This window comes from Onychostruthus taczanowskii, unplaced genomic scaffold (genome assembly GCF_017590055.1).
Source record: "Onychostruthus taczanowskii isolate IOZ18803 unplaced genomic scaffold, ASM1759005v1 scaffold27, whole genome shotgun sequence".
NCBI classification, from domain to species: domain Eukaryota; kingdom Metazoa; phylum Chordata; class Aves; order Passeriformes; family Passeridae; genus Onychostruthus; species Onychostruthus taczanowskii.
The window spans coordinates 3,392,057-3,418,529 of NW_024500017.1; the positions used below are offsets into that span (position 1 = coordinate 3,392,057).

The window sequence follows — 26,473 nt, forward strand, 5'->3', positions numbered from 1 at the left end:
AAAAGTAAACCTCTTTAGATTTTAACTCTTGTTAGACAGCCTGGACAAGATTCACTTGACCAAGGGTAGGCATGTATTCAGCTTGTCACCTCAGAGAAAAGACCAGCCTCCCAGACTGAGATTCAACTTACAATGCAGTAAAAGCCTAAAAAAATCATATGAAACATCTCAAATGGTTCATATTTTTCCTAGAGTGACCCACAGTGGGCAATTAGCTCACCGGCACCTATCAATCATAGAACTGTGCTGGATGGAAGGGACCTCTGGAGGTCTCCAGTCCGACTCTGAGCAGGAGTAGTGCTAGAGCAGATTGTACTGGGCTGTGTCCAGTCAAGTTTGGAATGTCTACAAGGATGGAAATCCACACCTTCCCTGGGCCCGTTCCACTGTCTCATCACTCCTTCTCCCCACCTTATATTCAGTTAGAATTTTCTGCATTACAAGTTGGATCCATTGCCTCTTGTTCTGGTCTTGTGTGCACATGGGAAGAGTCTGGTTCTGCCTTTTCTCCATTCTCCTAACAGACTGCTGCAGATATAAGACCCCCCAGAGCCTTGTCTTCAGACTGAACAAATCCAGCCCTCACCCTCTTTTCTTTCATCATGTGCTCCAGACCCTGACTGCCTTGGGGACCTATTCCATGGACCCACTCCAGTTTGTCATTGTCTTTCCTGTGCTGAGCACAGAACTGCACAGACTGCTCAAGATGCCATCAGGTTAGTGCCAAAGGGAAGGGAATGAACAGTTCCCTTAACCTGCTGACTACACTGCTGCTTGTACAGCCCAGGATGTTCTTGTCCCCCTTTGCAGTGAGGACACTGCTTGTTTGTATTTAATCTGTTGTTTATCAAGACCCCAAGGTATTTTCCAGCAAAGCACTTACCCAACAGCTTAATGCCTTTTTTATATTGTGGTGACCAAAACTGTAGCCAGGACTTGAGGTGAGGCCATCCCAGTGCACAGCAGAGCAGAGCAGAGCAGGACAATCCCCTGCCTTGCCTGGCTGGTGATGCTGGGCCTGATGGCCCGCAGAACAGGGCTGGCCCTCCTGGCTGCCAGGGCACTGCTGGCTCATGTTCATCTTTCCATCAACAAGTACACCCAGACCCCTTTCCCTACTGCTGCTCTCCAGCCTCTAAAACACAGCTGGGGCTGTCCCATTCCAAGTGCAGAATCCGGCACTTGCCCTTGTTAAACTTCACAGTGATTGCCCAACCCTTTAATTTGTTGAGGTCTCTCTGCAGTACCTCTTTACCCTTGAGAGAGTCAACAGCTCCTCCCTATTAAATATTTTCAATAAACTTACTTGGTATTCCTTCCAGTCCTGAACCCAGGTCATTAATGACGATGCTGAAAAGCACAAGGCCAAGGAAGGAGTCCCGTGGAACCCCACTAGTGACAGGTTGCCAGTCTGATGTGACCCCCATTCACTTGTAACTCTTTGTGTCTGACCCACCAGCCAGTTGCCCACCCATCATATAACATGATTATTCTGATGTGCACTGGACATTTTGTCCACAAGGATCCTGTGAGAGACAGTACCCAAAACCTTTGCCTTTTTAAAAATAAATTATATTTTACTGACTTTCCTAGATCATCTAGGTGGATTACTGTGGCCTAGAAGGAAATCAGGTTTGACAAGCAGGACTTTCCTCTCGTGAAGCCATGCTGACTGTGACTGACTTGTCCTAAGCTTGTGGGCAGTAGGAAACAAATATTAGTGAATGTTTCAGCTTGTTGATATAAACTAAAAGACGGCATGTATAAATATGTACAGCATTTCTTATTCAGTTAGTACAACCCACACATATTTATTTACATGATTTGCACTTTCACACACAACTCTTGATCTATTTCCATTCCTTACAGTTTCATTATATTTAGACATGGGTAATGAGAGATTATTCTAGGTAATTTTTTTATTACTTGGGATTCTTGTTAAGTTCTAGTTATAAAATAGAAGTTAATGTAAAAGTGAAATCCAATAAAAATGCTGAAGAACAGTATTTTCCAAATAAGCTACAAAATCAAGGCAAAAATAAGCTTATAATTAAACTTTTAAGTAACCAGTCTCATTAAGCAAGGAAGCATTACCTTGGTGAGCTGCATGTCAGTTCTGCTTGCCATATTTCTCAAGAGCATAGAAGTGGCAGATCTCATCCTCTACCACACAGATTTTGTTTATAGACTCCAAGAGGAAAACAAGCTTTTCAGCTTTTTTTTTCTTCTCCCAAGTGGTTTCTTATTTTTGAATGAACCAGTCACTGAACTGAAATAGCTGAACAAACATGAAAAAGATATTATCTCTGCACCTGCAGAAGTAGAAAAAGTTTAGTTCTTCAACAACAGTTGTTTAACCAGTGACTTTCACCAAGTCTGCTGTCTGACTTCCGTTGTGTTTCAGCAGCAGCCTCTGCTATACATGGATAAATAGAAATTTAAGTAATTGCAAGAACCTGTATGATCTAACTTCATTCTGCTGTCTGAAGTTCAAATAAATCCAATGTACTTTTCCTTAAAAAAGTAAATATGCAGCACAGTTTTAATTTAAAATCACGTTAAATATTCCATACCCAATTTGTACTGCACAGTTTGCAACTGTTGGAAATACTGCAGCATGTTAATACAATTTTTATTCCTGTTTTGGTTTTTTTTTTTTTTTTTTAAGAGGAAGAAAAAACTAACCCATGACAGAGAACTTGCTGTGAAAGAAGACAGAGAAGCACTTGCTTCCTCATCCCCCAAAGAATTCAAGTGCATGCTGAGGGCAAAAAACACTAATGGGGTAGCTGTGAATAAAATCATCTTTCAATATTCAGAACTATATTGAAATAACTTTTGAGCAAACATGTTGCTGGCTTCAAAAAGCTTTTATTTCATGTTTTTGCAATTGTTACACAGGTTTTAAAATATCAATCTGTAACATATACATCTTGCTTCACTACTGCAAGTATGGCTCAACCTGGCCTCTTTGCATCAAATCTGACATTTTTTCTATCTCAGGAACAGCTCTGAACCAAAATACTGAACGTGCCAAACAATGCTTTTAAAGCTCACAAATTGGTGTGTACTTGTAATAGTTTATTTGTCTCTATCTTCCCTTAATTATAAATGAAAATTCCTCCTAATTTTGCACAGGCTATGTCAGACAATAAAGAGAACAGCTCAGAATACAAAACACAGATGCTAAAATACACAACTCTGGGCATGGATGGATTTTATTTTCTGTTTGGCACATCTGTCAAGTACCTAGATCTGATGTGCTGATAAAACAAGACAGCTTACGGCAATAAACATGTCAGATCCATCTGTTCTTCAGGACATTGAGAAGAAAAAGGATGGCTCCCTGTGGTATTCTGTACACTTGAGACCACTCTGGAGAGGTTTCCCTCTGCTGCTGACAGCAATTCAGCTCCACCAGCCTAAGCCAGTGGGTTTCCAACCTTGCTCCCTTTGTTCCACCTGGGCACATTGTATACCTGTCACTTCCTCTCCCTTGTAAGAACTGGTTGCTGGGACAAGGATGTCACTATACTGGAAAGGCCTTGCAAAGTGGAGAAACAAAACCCAGAAAATGGGAGTGAAGCCAATACTAAACCTACCTCACCCAGGATCCTGGCTCCTGTGGCACTCTGCAGCTACAGCCACCTCACTCTGCATCTCAGACCTGCTTTGCACCCCTTGCATCCTCCCTTTTTTCAGAGTCATAGCATCCCTTCTCACACTATTTTCCTTCTACTTGCAGAAACTCACACTCTAAATACACCAGTCAGGGCAGCCTGCATATCCCTCAAAACACAGTCAGTGGTCTAAACAACTGAAGGCAACCCTGAGCAGAGAACAGCTGCTCCAGTGTGTGCCACCATTTGCCCAGCTCACCAGAGTGTGGCTGCAGCTAATGCTGAGCTACAGCACTGGCAGCTACCAAAGAGCCACCCACTGCATGGCTCCAATATGGACCACACCAGATGGAGCAGAACAAGCACAGAAACAGCTGAGAGGGCTGAGGTGTTAATGACAGAAATCATATTCCAGCAGTGCTTTAACAAAAGTCACATTTCAGCCACCTGCAGCCACATTCAAGGGGTTTGGCAGTGATTCAGGGGATGTGCTACTTTCTCTCAGGAAGGTAGAATTAAAGGTTTTTTCACAGGATATATACAACCCTCTGATACTGGGCAGACTATAATTATCTTTCACTCAAGAAACACCCATTCATTTCTTGATTTTGGCCGGCAGGAGAAAAGAAGGAAGTAGGTCTCCAGCCTAAGTGAACACAGGAGCCCTAGATAAAATGCAAAAAGTTGAGCTGCTTTCTGGAGATAGCAGCCCTCAGTTTCGGCCATATCAATGTAAGAAATAAGGATGCAAAGGCTCCTTTATACCATATACTGGTTAAATATCCATATTACGGAACCCACCTGTAAACCAAAAATCCAAGAAGTCACAGCTCACTGGAAAAGATTCTGCTTTTCTCTGTCCCTCCAGATTAGTCCAAATTTTGAGAGGTTTTTAAACCTCGTTTCAACTTTCCCCTAAACACTTAAAGCTAGCATTGAGCTGCTGGTGTTCGACGAAGGCTATGAAAGTTCTCGTGAGAATCTCTTGCTCTGGCTGGAAACATGCGATTTCTCACAATATAGGATGGCCAAACAACCTGTCATCCAACACAACGGACTCCATGTGTAGGGCATAGATGATGAGATGAGATGAGATGAGATGAGATGAGATGAGATGAGATGAGATGGAAAGGGCCCATGGAGTTGGAAGGATGCCACTTCCAGAAACTGCAGCCTCTGCCATGCATGGTGGAGCTGGTCTGGAGATCCCAGGTGTGCACGCATGGATGTGGCACTTGGATGGTGTCTTAGGTTACAACGTAAGATGTAACCAAACCTGTGTATTCTATCCCCATCTTTATAAGCTGTTGAAACCAGGGGGACAGTGCTCTTTATCTCTTCCGTGACCCATCCCTGATAACTCCCTTGAGGGGGGTGAGGGGTGTATCTTCTGCTAACGGGCCTTTGAGTCTTACTGCATGACTCATAAAATTACATCATCCCAGTGTGAAATGCTCTGCCCAGGGGGAGGAACCAAGCATTCCTCCCTGGTTACAATCTGTGGCTTAGGACACCACAGGCAGCCTTACCGACTGGATTCCCAGAGGACAAGAGCTACATAACCACCAGTGGACCTTCAGAGGAAGACCAGACCCTTCTAAAGCATCACTGCTTCAATAGAACCCCATCTATCACTTCAACAGGACTGCAGCCATCATGTAATTGGACAGCTACCAGCACCCTGACAAACAGGGTGTCAAGTTGTATCCTGAGTCTGTCAGTTTAAGCCAGTGTTTTCTGCTTTTATTTTAATTTGCGTACTTAATTGTAGTTCTGACTTGGAATCTCCCACTGGTTTGTTTTCAAACTAGTACAGAAGGGCAAGTGAATTTGTATAAATCCACTTTGCCCTCCAGCTTTTCATGCAGTGTGCACATAAACAGCCAGCAAGGTGGGTCCTAGAATGGACAGAGGCTCTGGTGAAGCCCTAAAAAACATAGGCAAATCACAGAAGTCTTGCAATGTATGAGAGAGGACAAAGCTGGATCAGACCATACTGACTCATTCCACTAAGCAGCAGAAGCAAAAGATTAAGTACATCACCCACTGCAGTTAAAGAAAGTCAGGCACATTATCAGTTGCTTAAAAAAGGCTGGCAAAAATTGTGAAGGAAAAAACCAAGCAATCAGAGTTGAGGGTCTGATTACTGAAACACAGAACTATCTTTTAGAAAGCTGGCCTTATTTGCTGCAAATCAGTTTCAGCAGGCAATTTGAAGCTATCACACCAGCATGCTGTTATGTGTAAGTTAATAAGCATTTACTACTGATGGTTTCTGCAGTGGCTGTTTAATTTTTAATCATATCCTTAATTTACTGTTTACAGTTTTATCCAATTAGAGTATGTGCATGTGTGTGCATTTGTGACAGGGAGAACATGGAAACCTGCATTTAATCAGAAGCACAAAGCCTTGCTCTCTAAATGATGAGATACATGTGTCTCCTGCTTGAAATTTATTCCCATAGCCCTCTTATTTTCCAGGAGAATGTCATCTCAGGCTGTTATGTTGCACCATTCTGCTGTTAGAAATGGGCACCACTGACCTCTCTGTGCAATGCTGTACCTGGAGTTTGGAACTGAATGTCATTAAAATAGGCAGTGCTAAGAACTAGGCAGTTTTTCTGGCACTTTCCTGAACAGAAATCCCAGCACTGCTTTTTATCTGTAGATCAGGTATTTAGGTAATACCCTGGGTCACCCTCATCCTCCTCATCCACATTTCAACCTTGTATTATATTTCTGCAGTCAGAAAAAACTAAATGCACTGAAGGGATGGAAAATTGACCATTTATTTTTAAGCACTGAAAATTCTTCATGGTGATCAACAGTATAAAGTTTTCAATTACAGAGGGAGAGTAAATAAACCAAAATATAGAGCTCCAAAGAAACCTGGGTGATGATGGAAGGACAGAAATTAGAACATCTCAGAGCCCAAGAGATGAGCTAATCACAAATAAAATAATATTACATTCCTATTACTACCTGACATGCTGTTTGGTGTAATGCCAGTGATTAACTAAAATATCAAAAAAGGAGTGCCAGAAATGCACTCAAAAAGAGGCATAATTTGGTTGATATGGATCCTGGCAGAGCCCTCAGGAGGTGATCTGACACCAGCACAACTCCCTGTGCCTTCCACATTCACACTGCCTCCAGTCACAGGCTCAGCTGTACAGCGAATTAGGACAGGCAGCAACAGGACTGCACAATCCTCAGACAGAGACTGCTCTCACTCCCAGCAGGCAGAGGCTGAAGAGAAAAGGCAGGAGCCTTTGTTTCCTCCATGTAGCATCTCCTTCAAGGAGAGATGATGGCAGGTACTTTGAAGAGCTCCACAGCAAAGGTTTAAATGGAGCTACATGACCAGGGCTCACAGCCTTCTTGTGCAGTGTTCATGGCTCAGCACCTGGATACTCACATCCCACTACAGCTGTATGTATTCCCTGCAGCCTTGAGAGCTACACTGAAAAACCCAGACTGCCATCTGCTTTATTTTGCTCTCAGAAATTAAAAAAGTAATTCTATCCCTCTGCAAATATAATACCTTCAATTTCATTCCTTTTTCTCTGCAGCACAAGGAAGGTAAAGATAGGAAATCGATACGTTCATAGAAAAAAATAAACATCTAAAGTTCCCATAAGAGGAAGAAACTACAGGGCTCTGGCTACAGATGTCTTAACAATGGCAGAACAGGTTGGATTAATGTGCTGAGGTGAAAGACTAACAAATAGAGAGGGATAAACTGCTTTTAGAGTAAATGCTACAGATTACAGCACCTTTTTTCAGAAGCCACTGCACTCTGTAGCCAAAGCACAGGGAGGCTGCACACAGCCTTTGCTCAGGAGCTGTTCCTAAAATCACCCACCCCGGGAAGGTGGTGAGGAGTCCCTGCAGCCCTGCACTCCAGGAACTGGACTGCTGTGATTAAAACAAAAGCTGTTGGCATCAGCCAGGCAGCTCAAAAAGACAGCTTCAGCTCGTGTTTTCTTCTTTGCCCCTGGGAGCAGGAACTTGCAGCACAGAAGGAGGAGACTGTGTAATAAAAAGGAGACAGGAAGGTCTCCAGTAGGCTCCGAGTCCTAAAGATAGCAATGAAGCTAGCATGAAGGGAAGGAGGAAATCACCCTCCCACATAAGAGGAAACCCCAAAATAAAACCTTTTGGCAGATGGTAAAGGCTTTAGTATTCAATAAAAGGAACGAGCTGCATGAAAATGCAAGAGAGCTTTAAAGGAGACAAAGAAAGCCCAAAAAAAGGACATATGAAGAAGCTTGTTTTTTTTCAGTCACCCTTCTGTATCACTATTCCATTTCTGATAGGTTTTACTGGCTTTTCTATTTAATTGAAACTATGCCCTCAATGAAGTTTTCAGTAAGTTTTCTGAATGATAAGGTAAAAGTTCAGTTCCTAGTGGGCATTCCATCTGGGGCTCTTGGCCTGGACCTAGCCTTCCTGTCTAAGACTGGATCAGCTCCACAGAGGCAGCAAATCCACAAAAAAACAACCAAACAAAAAACAAAACAAAAAAACCCCACAACAACAACAACAACAACAACAACAACAACAACAACAACAACAAACAAAACAACCAAGCCCAAAAAACTTATTTAGTATTTATATCAGGCTCAACCATATCCAGATGAAAGAACTCAGAGGACTAAGATCTGTTTAACTGCAGTTATTAAAACACTCATGTCTGAGAAAAATTGCTGAAGTGAAGGTATGTTATAATCCTATCCCAAGACAATATATAAAATGCATCCATGTCTGCTTCTGACTAAAGAATTATTTAAATTACAACTAAAAAAAACCCAAAAGTCTTAACCCAGAACATGCAACTCCTTAAATGTTCACCTATGAACACCTAAACGTTGCTTTGATTCTACTACCAGTGAATAGTAATTAGGCTTAATTAAAAAAAAGTTAATAAAAAGTAATAGAATATGAAAGATGATGTTATCACTTGCAGAAAAAAGTGTAACTTAAAAGCATAGCATAACCAGATTTTGCTAACAGATACAGGTAAAAAAATAAAATTACTATACTAAGGCAGTGCTAGTTTTCTGTCAAATTAGCAGTGGGAACATCACTTGTTACACTCTTGATTCTGAAAAGCAAAAAGCAGGAAAAGCTACTGCTCACTTTCACCTCTATTAAATTTAGGTGTCCTGAATTAAATGGCAAGTCTTCCATCTTACAGAGACAGGAAGTTCTAGAGGGCAATATATTGGACCTATCATGGGCACCAGTTTTAGAAGGGCACAGATTATCTCTGGGGTTGGGTTTTGTTCTTTGTAGATTATTTGAGGAATGTGAACAATGAGTTCAACTGGACACCATAGTTTAGCTGGATAAGGCAAGATGCAATAAAGGCTCTAGAAACTGCTTAAGATTAAAGACAGTATAATAGTTTTTATCTTTGATTATGGCATTTTAGCATTGAGCATGACTATAAAGTATAAAGATAAAAGTGCAGTTTTTACTTTCATTTCCAGCAGTGATTATGAAATTAGGATTGCAAATAACAGGCAGTACACATCGTCAAAGCAGATTTTGAGACCAAGTGAAAAATACGTCTTATATAGTTAAGAAAAAAACTTCTAAATATAATAAAATATCAAAATTGCATTTTTGATACAATAAAACTGGCAAGAAATCATATTTTTCAATTTGACAAAGATCTATGCTGGGTTAGAGAGTAGAACCCTTATGTTTCTGTATTTGTGGTTTTAAGTTATGAAAAGGTTTATGGTTTGATCCAAAGGTCAACAAAGTCATTGGTACTCTTCATTGATTTGAATGGGCTTTACAGTCTTATGCTGTAGAGGAAAAATGGGGTTGATCCTGTTCTCATTTTCACTATCTTCAATTTCTCTGCAATCAATGGAGCATTAGTCTTTCGTTTGCCCACACAGAACCAAGAGCAAAGTTGAGGTCTCCAGTTTTCAAAGGGAGATAATTGGGCTAAAACCAAATCATAGCTGGTGGTAGACATAAATTTATATTCTTCTTAGTAGAGTAGCTACTCTTGCTATTTGTTTACTGTGCTAGAATTGGTACAGAATGTGTGCACGAAGAGTAAGGATCAGTTTTAAGTCAGCTAAAGACTTTCCCAAAGACTCTAGTCAAATTAATTATAAGCAGTAGAAACTTAAGGAAGATACTATCTTTAGGTGCTCCTAATTTCTAGAGACATCTCTGACAAAAGGAGTTTTCTTCTTGTCCCAGCATCTATTTTCATTGCTCACTTAAATAACCTGGGCTCTGAGCATCTGGATCAAAAGAAAATGGTAAAGAAATGTGTAAAACACATATTCTCATACCAGATTATCCTGTGATCAGCTAAGCCATGTAGAAGTAAAGTAAAATTCCCACAGTGACATTTCCAATACTAGAGAGAACCAAAAAGTTGTCAAGAACAGCAGTAACAGTATAATAGAGGAAAACATGAGTCGCTGACAAAGCAACAGTCACACATTTTAGTGCTTATCGCAGCAGCTGATATTTAAGAAGGGAGAGAGAAAACTTACCAACAAGCAATTCTAGGAAGCAAATATCAGTAAAAAATAATAATTCATTGGGAAAGAGCTTATAAAGATTAGAAGAAAATAAACCACAATTTTTATTATGCAATCTGAGATAAACCTCCACACCTAAAGGAAACATTTCTAGAAAAAGACAAAAAAGCTCATAGGTGTCTCAATGTACGAAGATACATCCTAGCAAAAGGACATTCATTACCTTGATGGGCTGTAAGGGCTTGCTGTCTTTTGATGACCTCAGAACCTTCCAGGTTTAAGCAGAGACATACAAAAGTCAACACTATCAGTAGTTAGTGTCACAGTCAACCGCTGTAACAATGAATGGGAGCCATGCAGATGGGCATAAAATCAGCTCTGGAATCTAGAGAAAGACCTGTTCAGAACCTACCCAGGTGACAACTGATTTATCAGTGGAGCTTTAGAGGTAGAAGTATCCTTCCTTCCCTCTCTCCTATCTCCTTCATCTGAAATACATTGTTTGCTTCAAAGTCTTTCAAGTTTAGACTGAGAATTATAACTGTTGTCACAGTGGGAGTGATCAGTGTAGGGAATTTTCAAAGGTTTATCTGCATCCTTAATTGCCTGATACTTTTAAAGGCTGGTCCATTGTCTAAGATGATTGCCCCTTCCACCATCCAATATTCTTCAAATACTCATAAAATACAGCTCGACTATCCTGGAACCCCATGACAGAAAATTACAAGGAACTGCTGAAAAGTGTTTCAGATAACTACACTCTCTGGAACAAAGTAAAGAAACTCTTCAGCACACAACTGTAGTTTAATCAGCCCTCTAAACATTTAGACTACAGGAAAATAAATAAAATAAAACTAGAGCAGAAGATATTAATTTCTTGGTCCAACTTTAACAACAATCCTCAGTTCCTCAGGAGCTCTTAAAGGAATGAAAACCGAAAGAAATAAGAGTAAGAAATAAGGCTTTCCTCTTTATTCCTAAGGAAGACTGCAATTACCTAACACTTTAAAGAAGGAAGGAAATGTGATCACCATTCTCTCTCCATCTCTACCTCTGACATATGCCAAAGTGGAAACAAAACAAAAACCACAGGACTGCGGAGAACTTAGAGGACTTTGGAGAGTAAACTCTAAGAACAGCAGCTTTGCATCACTGAAGATGGCAAAATCAGTAAGAATCTCCTTTCTTTTGCTGTGCAAGACCTTTTTTTCTTTAAGATCTTTCTCTCAAAATCCAGCTCCTGAAAGTCCTACACAACAGTGCACTTTCAATGTGGAAAAACAAGTCTGCTGACTGATGCTACCAGAAGTAAGCCTCTTAACTGGTCTCACTAAAGAAAGAATATGACAAAATTACTTGTTTCCAGGTCCAGGTGTTGGAACAGCTTCAACCCCACCTCATTTCGTGAACTGCCAGCTGATGGCAGCTGGGTGTGCCAGACAAATGGACTGGGAAGATGTGAATCCTCTGTCTTGCGCAGAGGATTCAAAACTCCAAGATCATGTCAATGTACATGCCTTCAGACTGTGGCCAAGCTTGCAAGAGAACCTTGACGTGCCTTTTTGCTCACATACAAAAGTCTCTAACTTGCTTATCTCTACAGTTCTTGAGGAAAGAGACCCAGCCCTCTTGTGTAGCTGAACAAGCATGCCAAGTCAGAGTCCTGACATGTTATACCAGGCTGGCTGGATATAACACACTGTGTTATTCCTGACCCTGAGTATTTTCTAATCAGAAAATCATCAGGTTTCTAATCAGGAAATGTCTTCAGGTGGAAGCCACCGATTAAGCCAAATATACACAAACAAACTCTTCCAACAATGTGGATAAACTTAACCAAGAATAAACTCTAAGATGTGGGCGAAAACTTAGTGGGATTGAGGAGCTTCAGAACTGTGGTACTACCAAATACAAACTGCCTAAAACTCAACTTATCACTCTGACCCTGAGAAAAATAATCAAAGATTGACTCAATACCCTCCAGGTGATACCTTTGGAAAAACAGAAGTCCTTACAGAGCTGCTCACTACAGATTTTCTCAAAGTATCTTTTCTTTGTATAGGTAATTTCTAATAATTCATGTGACTGGCATGCACTTTTACTGATAAAAATACTTTTCAATTTTAAGATCATACAATAGAGCTGTAGCCGAACTGCCAATGGAGAAATAAGTTGTTTTAAAAACAACAATTCTCTGCCACATTTTCATTCACATTCCTTTTTCACATTAAGGCTGCTGTATTTATGCTGTCATCTACTGGAATTAACACCAAAAAAACTACAGGTGCTTCATGAGTACTTATGCTGTATAAAGATAAATAATGTATTTTTAAAAAACTGTTCAGAATTTTGTTAGAAGTCAGAACTTGAATGTCAAGGACCACAAGACCATTGTTAATAGGCTTCAATTTATTATTTTATAGGAAATCAATTTCAATTAAAATACATTGACATGGTGACTGGAAAAATTCTATAATATTGATCTTATGGGGGAACCAGCATAGTTAAAATTATTAATCATACTTGAGCATGTCATAAAACACTAGGTTAGTAACCATGCTTTATGATCAAGTCAAATAAAGGCTTTAAAATAACCCACCCCTTTCCTTTGTGGAATATGCCAGAGATCTGCATACTGCTTAGTAAAAAAGAAACAGTTCATAACACTGCTGACTGCCTATGTATAACTAAGTAAATGAAGGTGCTCTATCATATGAAGCATAAATGCCATTAAAAGTAAACTTTTATTTGAGTAGAACCACATTCATTTTTAAAATTACAATACAGAAAAGCTTTTAAAGAATGTGAATGAAGAAAAAGAGAAGCTTTTAAATAAAGTAGGTTCTTTTTTACACAACACAGAAAATCAACTTCACAAAGGCATAAAAAGGAGAGGGTTTTTTCCTGCCTCTCTTGAATCTTTCCAGTAATTAGAAATTTTTATTGCACAGGCCATAAATGCTAGTAACAACAGGAAGAAAAATGCTTTTGAACTCTATGGCAACACTTACCTTCAGGGATTCAAAACAGCAAAACTTTATTCTACATTTTCAAAAAAGCTTTAAGTGACTTTCGTTTTGTTGGAGCTGCCAATATTGTGAAACACTTTACAAACAGGACACATTCATGTAGGCACAGCAATACCAGTTTCATAAAATCAGCAAGATGATGTTACCAAAACTCATCTGAGTGAGGAGGGCAATTCATCCAATTTTTTTCCTAGCGTAGGGGTTTGCATCTAGGCTTAGCAAGTGGGAATTTATCTGATCCACATTCAGTCATCTACTGTGCAGACAAATGTATCGGCCAGCCATTCCAAGTGTCTGTAATAAGCAATGGAGAGCACCAGGTGTAATTCACCTGATGCATCTGAGGTGTGACTGCTGCATCTCAAATACAGAGGATGTGCAGCTACCACTGCATGAACGTGACAGTAGGATCACTTAGAGTCTCTGTGGAAGGCAGAAGCACCCAACTGAAGGCATGCCAAATTAGGCTTTGGCACTTTTGTCACCACTGAGGTTGCCAGTGATGATATTTTAGTTTGTGAAAAACTTCTTGCGAATAACTTGCTTCTTAAGACTGTGAGACAGATTCTCAATGGATACTAAAGAATTAGGCAGGGCAATACTCTTCCAAATACAACAATTCTGAATGCTGGAGGGCCCAAGGGAATGGGACCATAGAGAGGGAATAGGATCCAGGGATCTGCCTAAACATCACCTACTGCTGTTAGATGCCAAGTAGTGAGACAGAGGGATACTGGATCCAACTGAAAATGGCATTTCTTGTCTTCTTATTTCCAATGCTATACATTCAGTTTGACCAAAAAAAAAAAAAAAAAAAAGTTAATTGAAAAAGACAGGATTGAAACAGAAGCACAGCAGTGAAAATTTCCATGTACTTTCTAGAGGGTCAGAAGTATAGTTAGGACTCTGATTTCCTCAGTTCTCTTATAAAACAACTATCAAAGGCATGGAGTAACAGAACAAGGGGTAGTGGCTTCAGACCAAAAAGATGGTAGCTTTAGATTGAACATAAGGAAGAAATTCTTTACTGTAAGGGTGGTGAGGCACTGGAACAAGTTGCTCAGAGAAGCTGTGAATGCCCCATCCTGGAGTTATTCAGGGACACATTGGATGGGGCTCTGAGAAACCTGGGCTTCTGGAAGATGGCTGGATGTGCCTGCATGGCAGGAAGGTTGAACCTAGATGGTCTTAAGGTCCATTCCAACCAAGACCATTCCATGATCAATCCTAATTTTATTCTATGTCTGATCTCTGGAAAAATCTCATTAGAAATCATAATTATGTTACATTGTAAATTGCACCATCTTACAATATGATTTATTTAAACTTTGTGTGAAAGACTGTAGCTATTCCTGGAATCCCTTTTACCAGCCTGTTCTTTTTGAACGGGTGAAAACAAGTGATTTCCACTGGCACTGATCACAAACAGCTGTTGTTGAATAACAGACTGACTGTTGAAAGCTTTCCTATTTAGCTAAAAGTCTTCCATGGCTGGCTGCAGCACACACAGCAATAGTTTACTTTTTTAAATAAACTTTGAGAAAATTTGTTTTTTCTCTTCCCAATTTACACATGAGTGAAAAAATACACACACACACACACACACATATATATATATATACGCATGCATACATACATATATATGTTTTTATATATATGTAATATATATATATATTCACCAAACATGCAAGACAGTATTGGGTATGCATTAGTTCAGAAGGACTAAACATTCCAGACCAAACTGACCAGTAGGCTGACTTCTGAGGAATTTGAAAAGCTGGAATGAAAAAAACCACATCAACATCAATAAAATAACAAGAAAAGCAGACAACTGCAATCATGATCTTGCAGTCATACAAAACAGCTAATGCTATATTACCAGTAGACTGAGTTGCAATACTATTTATAGAAACACATAAAAATGCAAGCACATAATAATATTATACAGGTAAAATCTTGCCAGACAAGTTCATCAATACAAATTTCATAGGTCCTATGTTTCCTTATTCATATTCCAAGCTAATATACTACACATATTGAAGGACAATTCTGTGCTAAACCTATCCACAGTGCATTACAATGTATTGTCCAGTGTATTGGAACTTATTTTACCTGTCAGCTGAATCACTTGGTTATTTGATATGAATATATATTAGCATCACAGCAATAGCTTAAAGGTAACTAAAAGTACCAGAGCAATGCAATGGTCTGCCAGGGACCATTGACTGCGTTGCAAAGTATATTCTTCAGGTTAGAAGCCAGACACTTGAAATTCAAGTAACTGAAGCCATAGATGGAATTTGATATTTATCATCACTGATGCATGTATATTAGATGTTTTATCTTTGCTCAGATACACATTACACATACAATATTGTGTTTCAGCTAAAACAAATTAAAACCATACAGAACCCTTCAGTGCAAACTTGTAACCTGAAAAAAATATTTTCAGACATCTTTACAGTTCCTAAAGTCTGAAAAGCCTCTCATGAACAGCCACAGCTTCTGATTCCAGAGCTACATCCTCTGTTAAGTGCTGAAACTGTCTTTGACTGGAATGGGAAAAATACAACAAAGACTGCTCTTTTGTAGTCTAATGGGTGGTAGCAAAGTCATTTTACAGTCTTGGAAAGCAGTGTTAAGAAGAAGTGCAATGATTCCTGCAGTTGTACAGGAAAAAAGGACATACAATAGAAAGGAGTAAAAGGGATATGGACATTTAGTGAAAATAAACCCATATTGAGAAGAAGGTTAAGATTTCTTTACCTGTAATCAGGCAATTTAGCATGCTGAGTTCTGGAACACAGTTTTCATGCTCTGATAAGGGCTGAACTACTGTTATTGGGTAATTTCTGATAGTGCTTTCATGATAGACTTTGTGTTCAACTCACAAGGTCTCTCAGACATTTTGGAGCATAACAAGAGCACAGAGCAAAAGAAACCGGCTAGGAATTAAGTTTGCTGGAGATCTTCTGAAAGGGCAAGTATTTTTTTCTGTGCCTTAGATAGATGCCATGTATGCAGTATATGCAAGAAACAGTTGCATACTTCTTCAGGAAGAAAGGCCCCTCCTGACTAGCTGGAAGCTTCAGGGTTAGGCAAAAGAAAAAGATAAAATCAAAAAAATGAAAACAAAAGTGATGTCTGGTAAGAAGACAGACAGTCAAGACCTCAAATACTGCAGGCCTTGAAACACCACAGGTATATGAAACCAAGGTTCCTTGGATGCCAAAACCTTGAGTCCAGAATGTACTTCTTTGCAGGAGTAACAAAGAAATGTGCTGATCTCAAGAAACATTTCTTCAAGGAATCTGAAGGACAGTAGGCAGTAACAGTTCAGATACCACAGGATCCATAAAGTCTACAGGAGAGGGACAGCAAGCTGCAATTGCTTTCTCTTAACTTGTTGACCTTTAGTCCCGTGCTTGGCAAGTTCCCACGTTCTCAAAATTTCTGACCACTCAAGCCCCTTTTCAGCCAGGTGTGTAACTCCAAATCATTCATGCTGTTTACTGGAGCCACCACAGCAGGAAAGGCCTTATTATGTGGGAAAGCAGAAGACGGGACTGAGTCTAGTACTTTAAAGTTTTGATTATGGAAAATGACAATAAATCTCACGTGTAGTGATGAAACCTGGTATGACAGTGCTCAGGTTCCTCCCAGCTTTTATATCCATATGGACAAAGCAGATAGGGCAAACAGGAAGTGGCATCATGTTTCTGATACACTGGGAGGGTTCCATGCCAAATTTTCATCAAACCTGCCTTTAGTACTATTAGGCTGATAATGCTGCCAAAATCCTAGTAAAACACTTATGTTAAGATGGGTTTCACGGTCCTGACTTACTCACCACACATATCCTGAAGGCAATGTTTCTGTTACAAAGATCCTCTAAAACTCAGTCAATTCCAACACTAGAACACAAGACTCTCACTTGTTATTTGATCAGTTATAAAATCATAGAATATTTTAGACTGGAAGGAACCTTAAAGGTCATCCAGTTCCAACATTCCTGACATAGGCAGGGACAACTTGCACTAGACCAGGTTCCAATCTGGCATTGAATACTTCCAGGGATGAGGCAGCCACAGCTTCTTGGGGCAACCTGTTCCAATGCCTCACCACCTACACAGTAAAGAATTTCTTCCTTATATGCTATCTAAACCTACTGTCTTTCAGTTTGAGGACACTACTCCTTGTCCTATCCTTACCCTTGAAAAGTCCCTCTTCAGCTCCTTAGGTCACCTTTAGGTACTATAGAAAGCTGCTGTAATGTCTTGGCTCTCCACAGCCTTTCCAGGCTGAGCAATACCAACTCTCACAGCCTGTCTCTATAGAAGAGGTGCTCCATCCCTCTGATCATCTTCATGGCCCTCATCTGTATTCACTCCAACAGGTCCATGTCCTTCTTTGGGGCCTCAGAGCTGGATGCAGCACTCCAGGTGGGGTCTCATGAGGGCAAGGCAGAGGACAGAATCACCTTCCTTGACCTGCTGGTCACACTGCTTTTGATGCAGCCCAGGACATGTTTGGCTCTGGGCCACAAGTACACATTGCCAGTTCATGCTGGGCATCTCATTAACCAACACTCCAAGCTCTTCTCCCCAGGGTTGCTTTCAATCCATGTTTCACCCAACCTGCGTTTATGCTTTGGATTGTCCCAACCCAGCTGCAGGACCTTGCATTTGGCCTCGCTGATTATCATGAGGATTGCATGGATCCACATTTCCACCCTGACCAGGCCTCTCTAGGTGGATCCCTTCCCTTCAGAGTGTCAGCAGCACCACACAGCTCGGTGTCTATGATAAACTTGCTGAGGGTGCACTGGATCCCACTGTCAATGCCACTGACAAAAGATGTCAAACAGCGCCAGTCCCAGTGCCAAGCCCTGATGAATGACCCTCACCACCTGTCTCCACTTGGGACATTGAGCCATTGACCACATCTCTTTCAGTGTGACCATCCAGCCAATTCCTTATCCATTTGAGTCATCCATCAAAACCATGTCTGTCCGTCCATCCATCCATCCATCCATCCATCCATCCATCCATCCATCCCATGTGTCTCTAATTTAAAGAAAAGGATGTCATGTGGGACAGTCTCAAATGCTTTGCACAAGTCCAGTTAGATATACCAGTTGCTCCTTCCTTGTCATCAGCCCTGCAACCCCATCACAGACGGTCATCAAATTTGTCAGGCACAATTTGTGTTGGCTAACACAAATCCTTACTTCCTTTGTGCCTTAGCACAGTTTCCAGAAGGATCTGTGTTAAGGAATACATTGAGTACAGATAGCTTGGTGAGCAGCTGCAGTGAGAACTGCAGATTGAGCTCTGGGCGGAAGGAGCCTGAGGCAAGAGGGCCCAGGGTTTCCTTTATTCCAAAGCAGCAGCTTGTGCTGTTATTTTGTTGCTGTACCATGATAAAGCTACTTAAAGAATTCAGAGGTCTGAGACTCTGCTATGGGAAACCCTGGGCTGAGGGGTAAGGAAACCTTGTTTGCCTGTGACAGTGGGGTGTGTGTGTAGGGAATCAAGCTGTGCACACATTAGCCTGGAGCCAACCACTGTGGAGGGGCACTGCTTCCAGCACTGAAATCTCTGGTAGCGAGAGTGTGACTGCCTGGGAGTGGTTGGACAGAAAAGTTTCCTTAACATCTGTTCCATGATCTTTCTGGGCACAGAGGTGAGACTGACCACCCAGTAGTTTCCACAGTCTTCCTTTATTCCATTTTAAAAAATTAGCGTTCCCATCACTGGAACTTCATTGGACTGCCACAACTTCTCAAATACAGAAGCGGCGTATCCACTTCATCTGTCCCTTGGGACCTGTGGATACACCTCATCAGGTCCCATAGACTTGTGCACCTTCAGGTCTCCTTAGATGTACTTGATCCTGATCTCCTATAACTGGTTCTTCATTCTCCCAGCCCCTGCCTTTGCTCTGTGTGGCTGGAGAACTTGCCATGAAAACTAAAGCAAAAAATTTGTTCAGTACCTCAGCTTTCTCCATGTCCTCTTAACTATATCTCCCATTTTCTTCTGGACAAGACTCACATTCACCCTAGTCTTCATTTTATCATTGGTGCACCTATAGAACATTTTCCTGTTGCTGCTGACATCTCTGGCCAGCTTTAATTCTATCAGAGTTTTAGCTTTCCTAACATGATTCCTGCTCCTCACTTTCTCCGCATTTCTCCCAGGCTACCTGTTCTTGCTTCTAGTCTCTGTAAGGCTTCCTTTTTGTGTTTAAGCTTTCCCAGGAGCTCCTCATTTATCCATGCAGGCCTCATGGCATTTTTTGCCTGATTTCTTTATTATTAGGATGCATCACTCCTGAATTTAGATGCAGATGAGATGCAACTCTGAAGGCCCTCTAATCTCCCTCCTGGAAGAATACAGTGCTAGGGCACCATAACAGGTTTTGAATAGGACTGTGCTGGAAATGGGAGGGAATCAGTGTTACTGTGATTCCCATTGGGCACATATGTATTTCAGTAACTGAGCATCAGTGCAGGATGAGCAGAAAACTTAGTGAGGAAATAATTTCAACAGGTATCAACTGCTGAGATGATTTTCAACGAAGCACAAAGCTTTATTCTAACATGTGTTGCTAGGAGGAGAAATACTGTCCTGGCAGTATATTCAAGTAGCAGTTTTGCCCTATATGAAACTCAGAGAGGACTTTAGAAGGGGGCCTCATATCATCCTAAATGCAGGTTAGCATTTAATCCAAATCCACAAATGCTTCTCAAGCTCAGCCCTATGAGCAGATTGCTATCTGTGGATACTTTGCACAGAAACACACAGAACACTGTTGTACCACTTTGAGGACAGTCTCTTCTATGCTAGCCCAAACCAGGACTCACATTGAAAAATCTCAGAATAACTTCTTCCTTCTCTGTGTAGTTATGTAAGGCTTTTTATAAAAAAATGATCTTTCAACTCAGGCTTACAGTGATAACAGCATAATAATGGTGTTTCTAACAGTGTGCAGCTCTCCCCAAGAGACATTGGAAGATATTTTGTCAAATTAGTTCCTCAGCATCACTAAGTCTGTGAAAAAAGCACAGATCAGTAGTTGGGCCTGTGCCCTTCTATCCTAGTGGAGGCTGGAATAGTGTTTCTACCAATAATAGCCTCAATTAGGCAATCAGGCAGTTCTTGCTCTAAAGAAAAGTCTTCCTAAAACTCAAGACAAGACTTCAATTACACAATCACGTACTATTCTGGCTTCAAGAGACTGGATGGTGTGTCTTGAATGAAGAAGAATGAAATGGTTTTAAGTCACTTTCTAAAACAGGAGTAGAAAAGAATGCTATTGAGTTTTAAAAATGAGGTTAACTTCCTCTGCAGACAACAGAACACAAAGCCACTTAAAATATCTGGTAGCTATTATATAATGCTTTTTAAAACTTTCCCTGTTCGATCCAGCTTCAACTGGGGTATGTACTAAAGTCAGTGGAAGTCTTTTTGCTGACATCAATGGGTTCTGAATTAGGACCTCATTGCTTGCAACCCAGCTTGTGTGCTACATTAATTCAGAAATGGGTTTTAATAGCTTCTTTCACCTACCAGTCTCCTGAGCTGTGCGCTGAGAGACAGAGCACTTTTTTCCCCCTTTTTTTGGAGGGCAGCAGGGCACAGCATAGCAATAGCTACAGTGTGATCTGGACTTTGTGAGTGCAATTTCCAAAAGGCAGAAACAGCTTTTCACAGAAAAAATGTTCTCCAAGTGTTCTACAAAACCAAACCAAACCAAACCAAACCAGTTACAGAAAGCTACTCCACTAACAACCTGGATCAGGAACATATAAATCTTAATAAAAATATGAGTGGACACAGTTTGGAGAAACGGGGAAAGGGGACAGAACCACTTTTGGAGAACAACTGACATACCAAGAGCTTTACAAGTTGTACTGTGGTTGAGAAATAATACCTTAACCTTAGTACTTCCATCAGGCACTTTCAGTGGACACACACTCCAGCTTGGTGCAAATGAGGTGATAAGGGACAGGAGTACTGCTGTTATACTGTCACTCACTGGAATCATACAATTAACACAGCTTTGCTGCACAGGGTAATGTTCTTATAAACTGCTGTTCTGCCCATAACTTCAGCTCTATTTAAGATGAAAGTAAACAGTTTTGGTTCCCCTAGCTTTTTAAAAGAAACAGTCTGCTTAAGCACTCTGTTTTTATTCACCTGGGAGATGCCTGCTTTCATTATCCTTGGTGGACCAATATGAAGATAATTGGTGGACCAATAATGAAGATTATTGGCTTTCAGACAAGAACTTTTACAGTCCATCAGGTCAATTTACAGATTTGTTTATTAAAATGGTATTTGTGTATTGTTTTACTGATACTAGTTTGGATTAGTGCCACTGTTTTCTTCCCCACAAGGACAGAGAGCTCTTGATCCCTCACACAGCCATTCCCAGCTGAGCTCTGGAACACAGGGCAACCACAAGCTCTTGTGGCTGGTGGTCAGACCAGCGGCCACCCAACCCTAAAAACCACAGCTTTGAATGCAGTGTGTTTTGTCTCTTTGAGCTGACCCAACCTACTACCAGCGGAGGGTACTGGCTCACGCGGTCACACTGTAACACACCCCAGCAAAGCAAGGAATAAATTCTTCTGACAGAAGTTCTCAGACTCAACCATTTCCCCAAGGATGTATCAGAGTGGTTCTGAAGTGCAGCACAATGGCCAACACCACTGTGGGGGAGGACAGCCAGAGCTGCAGAGCTCCAGCTTTTTGTCAAGCTTGTGTTGCCTTTCACAAAGCACACAATGTCTTGCCTTTACGGCAAGATCAGAGTGCGTAAGAACATTCCCTCTACACAGCAGAGAGAGACTCCATTAAACACACATCCATGCATCCAGTGCTATCTGTCCTTCACAGCCCAGCATATGTTTATTCCTTCTTTTACCAAAGTCCAAACTTGTACCCTCAGCTGCACGGGCAAAGAATGCAGCATCAAAAGATGCTGCCCTGAGTTCCTTGAAAGGGGAGTCACTGCTGCCTGACTGAGCCCAAGTCATACCCCAGTTACGTGTCCAGAGGGGAACCAGAGAGAAACAATTCACATCACAGGAAATACATAGTTTTCAATGTCATATATAAGTCTATGCAGGAATCTATCTGAACAGCAGTGATCAACTGATCCAAATTTATAGCTAATGTGTCTTCGTTGTCCCATATCAATCAAATCCCAACTTTCATAAGCAGACCCATAACAGCAATGGTGGATGACCAGAACTTCACAGTCCATCAAACTCTCAAGTAACATTCCAGATGCAGTGGAAGAGAGAACCTGGCCACCACTGAAGAAAAGGACGTAGGAATAATGGATGAATGGATAAAGGGAAAAAGAAGAGTTCTAAACGAGTGGGAAAGACATTCATGCTTCAGCATGACATGACACAAGATGAGGTGAGCTCCTATTAACAGTTCATGGAAAAACAAAGGAACCCTAAAACTCTGCATCACAATCCACAAGACACCAAGCCTGAAGAAACAATTCAGTTGAGACTTCAGCTCTTTCAGATAAAATGCAGCTTATTCAACTAATCAGAATTTTCCCTGTGAGCACAGTGAGCAAGGCTTAATTAGGAACATAATGAAATGTGTGAAGGACATTTTGTTAAAAATACACTGCATGTACTCAGGAACTCTGCTTTTTTCATACAGTGTGACATACAACAGGCACTGAACCAAAACACCACAGAAGTATGTGGTTTATGCTATCCCATTGGACTACCAAACAACATTTAACATTGAGAAAGTATTGCAGATATATAGTAGAGGAAGTCCAAATGTTCCTTTACAATATTGCCACAATAACTGCTTTTCTTTCATGTTACCACTATTACTAGCCATTACTAGAGGGTTAATACCAAAAGTCATCATAAAACATCTACACATCATTTGGAAAATATATATAACTTTTTTGTTACTCCTCCTTCTCTGTCTTCTAATCTAGACTTAATATTAAGCCCAGCTTTGTTTTTTCTTAGCAGCAAAAATTAAAAGCAACTCTATTCAAGTAAATAAAATTATTGCAACATGAAGAAGGAATCAGCCATCTGCAAAAAACAGTCTAACAGGTAATTTTCCACCGACAGCTCTTACTATAAAACAGGTGACAGAAACAACACTGTTTCATCTAACACTGTGTTTTATCTAACGCTGAAAGTAAACAATTAATGCAAAATGGACAATGCTTTTAAAGACAGTAGGTCCTCCAACTGTGCCCTTCATACATAATTATTTTCATCTTAGTAAGCAGACACTTAAGAAGGACCACCATCAAATTGTAGATGGAGCCTGTTCATCACACAAAACAGGCAGCTGAACATCTCTATTTATTTATGCATTGTTTCACCTTTTAATCCCCCCTTGGAAAGCATGTGGAATCTAGGAGACATTTTCACGCATCATTTCTTGTAGAAGAACATCAAGTCACCTTTTATGCCCTCAGGCAAACTTCTCCTATCTGATCTCAGTAACTGCCCATATCAAAAATGTTTTTCATACCTTGTGTAAGCAGCTGGAGGTTTCGGACTTCTTCTCTCACCTTCAGCTGAAGGACTTGCTGCAGGATGTGCTGTCGCAGGCTTTCCTGGGCAATGCCCATTCGTTCAAGCTTTTTGTCAGTAAGCCTCAGCAAAGCACGGCCTGGAAGAAAAAGTCAAGAAGAAAAATCACCCAAGGATTTCCATTAGCACAATAGGCTCACTCTGTCATGATAATTCACCTCAGAAAAAATTCTCAGCCCTGAAATATCTTATTCTGAGTAGATATTGTTTCATCTGTTAGGTACTCCCTTACTGTTAGGGACTTACGTGCTACTCCTTCCTTTTCTATTGTTTTTCCGTATTGTTTTGGTGCGTTGTGAGGTACAGGCATGTCAAACAGGTATCTTGTGCCATTTTAGACAACCAATCACTGTTCTTAAGGGCCAGTTGGTCTCCCATAGGTAGGACAACCCCTATAAGTCTACAACTGACATAGGTGCCTAAACAGACTCCCACCTATTTTCAAACATCATGTCAAGAAATGAGTGAAAACCAGTGACTGTGGGTTTTACAAATTAAATCAATTTAAGATATATCAAGGATGAATACTGTTGCAATTCAGATATGTCTATAGTTTAGCAGCACCATTTCCCAGGATGGTTCTGTACGTCATGGTTCAGCCTTCCAAATTCCTGTTAACAGCCAACTATCACAGAAAATTAGGAAAAAACCCCCAGAGATATCTATCAATTATATCTAAATCACTCCCGAAAAATATTTTGTCCAACTATAAAAAACATTTGCCTACGGTCTTTGCAGGCTTTCACTCCCAGTTTGTGATTAATCTTTAGTATTAGGTTAATGTTGAAACACAGCCCCAGGTAGATTGTAGATGTTAAAAAAATCAAGCCATCTACATTTTCCCGATTTTGCTAGTGGAACTCTGACTCCATCTTTTGGGCATGGCTATGCTATAAATAAAAAGGAGCAAGGCTGTACACTGGCTGGGCCAACAGTGAGGAAGTATTTGAACCAAGCAGAGAACCAAAGCATCAAGCAGAATTTTACCCTAGGAAGAAAATGAGAACTAACTTTCTTTGGTCTTCCCTACTGCTGTGAGGTAGTACAGGGAGGAGTGTTGTGCAGCCCCTACTGACTCCTGATTCCCACTATATACATTTGCTATCTAAAGGTGCCTTTGCCAATAAAAACAAGTCAAACTGGAGCTACATTGATACTACCTTGAAAATGACATGTTTGGTTCACTTTTTTAAACAGGTTCAACTTTTTAAACAGGTTCTCCTCTGTTTTTTAATTATGAAAAATCCCTTCTTTGACTTCTCATGACTTATTCTGAAACCAGAAGAAGATAGCAAAGAGCAAGTTATTCCCTCTGCAACACAGCAGCCTCTGTGCTACCATTACTGTGGCTTTTGGATGAATGGTACAATTTAGCTCATTAGAAAGTGTTACTCAACACAGCAAGATAAGGCCCTTATTCAACGTCTTTTCTTGCAAAATAGCAAGGAGTAGAGAATTTTTATAATTATTTTAATTTAAAAATTGAAGATAAATGCCAAAAATTTAAAGTGGCACAGAATATCTGCCCCAAACCAAGGAGTTAGCAGCATGCCTTTGACAAACTGCTAGATTTCACTCACAAGCAGTTCCTTAGGATCTTGATATGACACAATGTAAAATACTGGGATATTACTATTAATAAAGCAAGATGTTATTGATCAGATAAAAATGACAGCATTCATAGATTTTCAGCCCTTCTGTGTCTCTCAAACACTACATGTTACAAAGGATGACCTTTTGACTAGGAAACCTTTGTTTGAAATCACAAACAAGAAGAATTCTAAGGGTTAATGTAATAACAAACTATGGAAATTAAGTCTCTTGCAGATCAATGCTAGCTGCCCAATTCTCCTGGTGAAAAAGGCAGCAATAATGACTTCAATTTTTATATTGTCTTATCACACTAAAACATCTTAAAGCTATTTATAAAGGATGTACAGCAATTCAAGAGTATGGTCTGCAATGTCAAATTAGCAACTGAAAGCAAATAAAAATACAAGACATCAGTTTAAAGAGTGCCAACACAGATGTCATCTTAGGGCAGGAGGCAGCAACAGTAATATGAAAGGACAGACAGAGGCCATGCATCTCATCCAGTGCCCTCCACCTCTTTTTGGCCACAGATACAGTCATTACTCTCTCCTTCCTCTGGGCAACTCTTTAGTTCACATTCAAATCGTTTTTCTACCCCAGCCACTGCCTTTGGAAGTTGAGTGTGCACAAAACAGAGATGTCCCTTTTCAACTCTTGGCATGTCAGTTCTTCTGCGGCTTAGGCTCAAAGCACGATGCTATTGACTCATACTCTCTGTAGCAGCTTGCACAAATTGCCTTAAATTAACTCTTTCTTGCACCAAATCCAAAGTGACATGTTGAGGCAGTGATGAGATGAGAAAGCAAACATCCAAATGTGGCATTTCAAGAACACCCTGAGGGACCTGATTGTGAAAATTCAATCCTCCCCATACCTTCTTCCCCCTCAACACTTAGAACAACAACACCCAAGCCACAAGTGGAATAATTTTCATTCTGACACAAAATCATGCCTTTGAAAAGATATTTTTAGTGCCTGGACCAGTCACTAAAGCCTGTCAGTCACTGAGGCCAAGATCCTGACAATCAGCTAATGATTTTGGATGCTTCCCCATCTTACTTCCCGTATTACACATATCTGAAAGAGTAATCATTTCGTGCTAAGAACTCT

The 26,473-nt window shown here is 40.5% G+C and overlaps 1 protein-coding gene across 3 annotated transcripts in view; it reads right to left on the bottom strand.

Moving 5' to 3' along the window:
• Window positions 1–26,473, bottom strand: part of SAMD12 (sterile alpha motif domain containing 12) — a 176,265-nt gene that overhangs the window by 69,415 nt on the left and 80,377 nt on the right. Inside the window, exons 4-6 of one of the 3 annotated variants that reach the window (XM_041407516.1) lie at window positions 23,709–23,849; window positions 14,914–14,944; window positions 13,845–13,946 (exon numbers count right to left, since the gene is read on the bottom strand). In XM_041407516.1, the coding sequence (XP_041263450.1) occupies window positions 13,871–13,946; window positions 14,914–14,944; window positions 23,709–23,849 (248 nt within the window). In that variant the 3' untranslated portion in view covers window positions 13,845–13,870. Of the gene's footprint in view, window positions 1–13,844; window positions 13,947–14,913; window positions 14,945–23,708; window positions 23,850–26,473 lie in introns of those variants that run through there. The other 2 variants (XM_041407517.1, XM_041407518.1) reach the window with 2 other exon arrangements.